The sequence below is a fragment of the Anopheles marshallii genome, chromosome 3 (genome assembly GCF_943734725.1).
Source record: "Anopheles marshallii chromosome 3, idAnoMarsDA_429_01, whole genome shotgun sequence".
NCBI classification, from domain to species: domain Eukaryota; kingdom Metazoa; phylum Arthropoda; class Insecta; order Diptera; family Culicidae; genus Anopheles; species Anopheles marshallii.
The window spans coordinates 45,831,264-45,835,296 of NC_071327.1; the positions used below are offsets into that span (position 1 = coordinate 45,831,264).

The following is a 4,033-nucleotide window of genomic DNA, read 5'->3' on the forward strand; positions in this document are numbered from 1 at the left end:
CAATAACCCGCACAGGGAAGCGAATGAAGTAGCATTTGCATCACATAACTTATAGCCCGACATGCTCGCTCACGATGCGTTATATTTACTGGCTTTGTCAGACAATTTCTATCGCCCTAGGTACCATCGAGTGGTGCTCTGTTTTGCTATACAAAACAGAACACTAGGAATAAAAAAAAAAACAGATTCACATTCAGGCAAGTGAAGCTGCGTAAAAATCTCCACACGCGATGCCATCACACGCTACCAACGGTAAAGCGTAATGGTTTGATTCAGTCCTCCACTGTCTAAAATATGCGAAGTACGAAACACCGTGCTGGTGAATATTTCTTACTCGGTACAGCGTACAGCATGTACATTGCGCCTCACTACGGGAAGAGTTGATGGTGGAAAAATTGGCCACATTGCTGACTCTAAGCTGCTTAGCGCCCTGATCTGCTTAGCAAAGGAGAAAAGCGACCTTATCGACTGTTGGGTCGACTTTATGTCGGTAGTTGGTAGCATGGTCGCCATTTTTGTTTCCAAACATCCATCCCACTCACATATAACTTCCGGATGTGTTTCGGCATGTGCACGGCATCACCACTGCTCTGAGACCACTGCCACTCGCAAAACAATCATCCTGGAATAAATGTCCACACATCCTTGGCATTGATGAAACTCCATCAACATATCACCGAATGTTTGTCTCGTTCGATTTGTTCTATCTCCTGCAGGACGTAAAGTCCGATGTTCATATCATCTCAGTTTTTTTTGTTTTGTTTTTTCGACAACAAAACGTACCCATCTTTCACTCAGCACTCATATATGTTAAGCTCATTTGGGAAGGTTTTTACACCATCAATAGCATCATTAGAGCTGGTCGTGGTTGTGGTGGGATATTTAATGGGTTCACCAATGACAAAAGGTGATATAGATTTTCGTGGAACCAGCTATTCATGAATGGTTGTCGGGTGGTTCAAACAGGCCATGCCGCTCATTATGAGCAGCTTATTTAGGATATGCTTTGCAGATGGGAGTGTTATTATGTGACATTATTAAATATTTTATTCCACATGTAAATAAAGGTTTAGTTAGGGAAAAATTGAACGGTACATTTCTATTTCTTTCTTTTATATCCTGAAGCGAACTGATGTTCATTATAAATTATATTAAACGCTTACTTTATTAAAACAATAGTTTACAACCGTTCTGAGTTCGGTCCATGATTTGTATGTGTTTTTTTTTTCTTTTCTATAACGAGTGCTACCCGAATGTCAAGCAATGCTAACAAACTACATTTCAGTTGCGCTTCTTTTTTACGTCTTTTACCAACGATTTTCCATTTGCAACGGTTTTACCCACACCGGACACATTTTTCAATTTTCGCTGGTGTGTTTTTCGCAGAATGATCTGAATCAGCGTGGCGAACAATCCCACCGGAATCATGGTGATTAGCACCAGTATGGTGGCAACGTCCACAACGTGTCGGGGCCAAAACGATAGATACAGTGCTCCACTGCGCATGTAATCGATGCCACTGTCCTTCTTTAGCACGTAGTCAACATAATAAAGGACTTTGTGCATAGGTTCTAGCGGTTGTTCACGAAACTGTCGGGATGCTTTCATTGCTGCGTTGCGGAAGCTGAGAAAAAATAATGCATGCATATAACCTTGAAAATTTTTATAAATTAGCGGTTAGAAGATTGTTACTTACTCTGGTTCGTTGAGAATTTGATTAATCGCAACCAGTACACCTTCTTCGGTAATATTTTGATAATCAAGCTTTATGCCATAACCGGCCTCTACCGCACGGTTCACAAGGATCTCTTGATCTCCTACCAAGGGTAAACCCAAGATCGGTTTACCGTAGTGCACTGTCTCCATCATGCTAAGCAATCCACCGTGCGTAATGTGCAGTCGGACATTTGGATGGGCGAGCAGTTGTTGTTGCGGCATCCACGGTCCAATGATCACATTGTCCGACTGATTCGGTAGCGTTGCATTCTCCCACTTCCAGATAATCAGCACCTGGCTAAGCTTGCTGAATGCGCCCACGAACGCTTCCCGCAAGCTGTCGGGAAAATCGGCCGATCGAATGTTGGTGCCCATGCTGAAGTAGACGACACCGTTCCTGGCCTTTTCTACCCAATTGATCACATCCTGCGAGAAGCCCGTATCCTCGAGCTGTCTGATGTGTGCTCCACCGATTTCGATCATGTTCGGTACGAACGGACGGGCAAAGTTAATCACCGGATGACTGTTGACCATCACCAAGCTTACGTTGTGGATGAGATCTAGCAGTGGTGGTTGATTCCGTCGCGAAAAATACCGTTGGTAGACGGCTTCTTGTGAGGGTAAATACAGATACCGGTAGTTAAACTGCTCACAGATGGAGACGAATGTATTCCACACTCGCTGCACCAAATGCATTCGATCGGAGTACCCCAGCGAGGGGATGGGATTGTAGGCTGGATTGTGCGGATTCCCCACCATCTCGTTGGTGTACTTATTGGAGGCAGCCGCGCTGTACACAATCGCCGGCACACCGTAATGATAAGCCAGCCTGGAGGGAACATAGACGCTTTCTGATAAGATTGTACACGGTAGGACGTGGGGGTACGATTGTCACCCTATCGATGGCGTCTTGGTTTGATCTGGAAACGAATTCTACCGTACCAGTTCCTTTACTCACCCGAGTAAACTTTCACACAACACCTGATCCAGGATTACCAGGTCAAAGGTCTCATTTGGGTTCTTCAGCAGCTCTTGCAGCTTCGGATGGCCGAGCGTATAGTCGGCCATTGCTGCGGTACCGTAGATGAGATTGGTATTGCCATAGAAGCTTGATTTATCTCGCTTGGTAAACACGTTGGCATGCAGTCCATAATCTATCCAGAAATAACCAGATTGTATAGTCAGTAGCTAGTGATAAGCCGGTTATATGATTGGCAGTTCACTTACCCTCAATATGGCTAAACAGTCCAGTTATCCTCAGCTGTCGAATGTTCTCGTACGCATACTGGATCTCAAAAGGACTTACAATAGTTAGCTGCAAAATGGATCACAAACTCAATTTATTGGTTCACACACTACACGATTATTTCACAATTATAAACACACGCTCTCACATACATTGTGGCCTCTTGCAGCGAGTGCCTCGAACAGCACCTGGCCGAAGATATAATTTGTCTTGCTGATACTTGGAAACACGGCAAGAATTTTGGCGGCATCTGAGGTGTCTAACGTGCCAGTTAGTACAATCACCGCCAATGCAACGCATGTCACCAGAGATCTACTTCCGACGACCATCCTACACTCACAGTATTACTCACGGTAAGGCCCGATGTCTGACAGTCAAACAACTGATGTCGAAGCGCGTAGCCATACTGACGTAGTTTACTTCCACTCTCTTCCGATAATGTGACGAAGAGTCGCACGCGTTCTGCTGATAGCAGAAGTCTCGATAAGGCGACCGAAAAACATCGAATTCAAACGCTCCACGTAACTCCACCAGTTCACCGCGTTTGGAAGCAATCTCGATCTGTTTTCATTAGCCACCATTCAAATTGTCCCTCGTACGAGGAAGTACACGTTGGCAACCTCGGCACATTAGATTTAGACCAAATTAGCTCTACCGGATGCTGAGGGTGCAATTTTCATCGAATTTCCGTCCACCCCAAAAGGCATGTTCGAGTCGACCTTGAAACAGGGATGCTGAGTGTCCCTGGAAGGCAAAATGGTTCCCTTGGGCATTTTGGTCGAACTAAGGGATCTAGCATGAACTGGGAAGAGAAAATCGATATTTTTCGTTCATTATGGCGAAATGCGACGGTACTCTGGCGGGTGTTCATTGCAGCCAGAGTTTCCAATTCTCGTGGCCAACGTTTAAACAATCACGCTTCTTCGTCTCTCTAGCGTGCAGCATTTCACCCGTGTATAGGGAACATGTCTGTTGCCATGGTAACATCGTATCCTGCGAGTCCACATCACCATCATGTCTGTCTGGCTGCGTTCGGGTGTACTTTCTATCCCGGCACACAGAAAGCAAACA

The 4,033-nt window shown here is 45.2% G+C and overlaps 1 protein-coding gene across 1 annotated transcript; it reads right to left on the bottom strand.

Annotated features, from left to right (window-relative positions):
* Positions 1–1,281: 1,281 nt before the first annotated feature.
* Positions 1,282–3,291, bottom strand: LOC128715893 (UDP-glycosyltransferase UGT5-like). The gene is made up of 5 exons (XM_053810810.1): positions 3,115–3,291; positions 2,944–3,031; positions 2,675–2,870; positions 1,697–2,545; positions 1,282–1,624 (listed from the first exon to the last, which is right to left on the bottom strand). The coding sequence occupies exons 1-5, from the start codon at positions 3,289–3,291 to the stop codon at positions 1,282–1,284; spliced, it is 1,653 nt and encodes a 550-aa protein (XP_053666785.1).
* Positions 3,292–4,033: the final 742 nt, after the last annotated feature.

Bases quoted from the DNA above. Each gene is read 5' to 3' on its own strand.
- LOC128715893 (XM_053810810.1), bottom strand. From the start codon at position 3,291: ATGGTCGTCGGAAGTAGATCTCTGGTGACATGCGTTGCATTGGCGGTG. The intron at 3,032-3,114 runs GTATGTGAGAGC...TCCATTTTGCAG, and splicing joins TCGCTGCAAGAGGCCACAAT to CTAACTATTGTAAGTCCTTT. The intron at 2,546-2,674 runs GTGAGTAAAGGA...TGTTCCCTCCAG, and splicing joins TTGTGTGAAAGTTTACTCGG to GCTGGCTTATCATTACGGTG.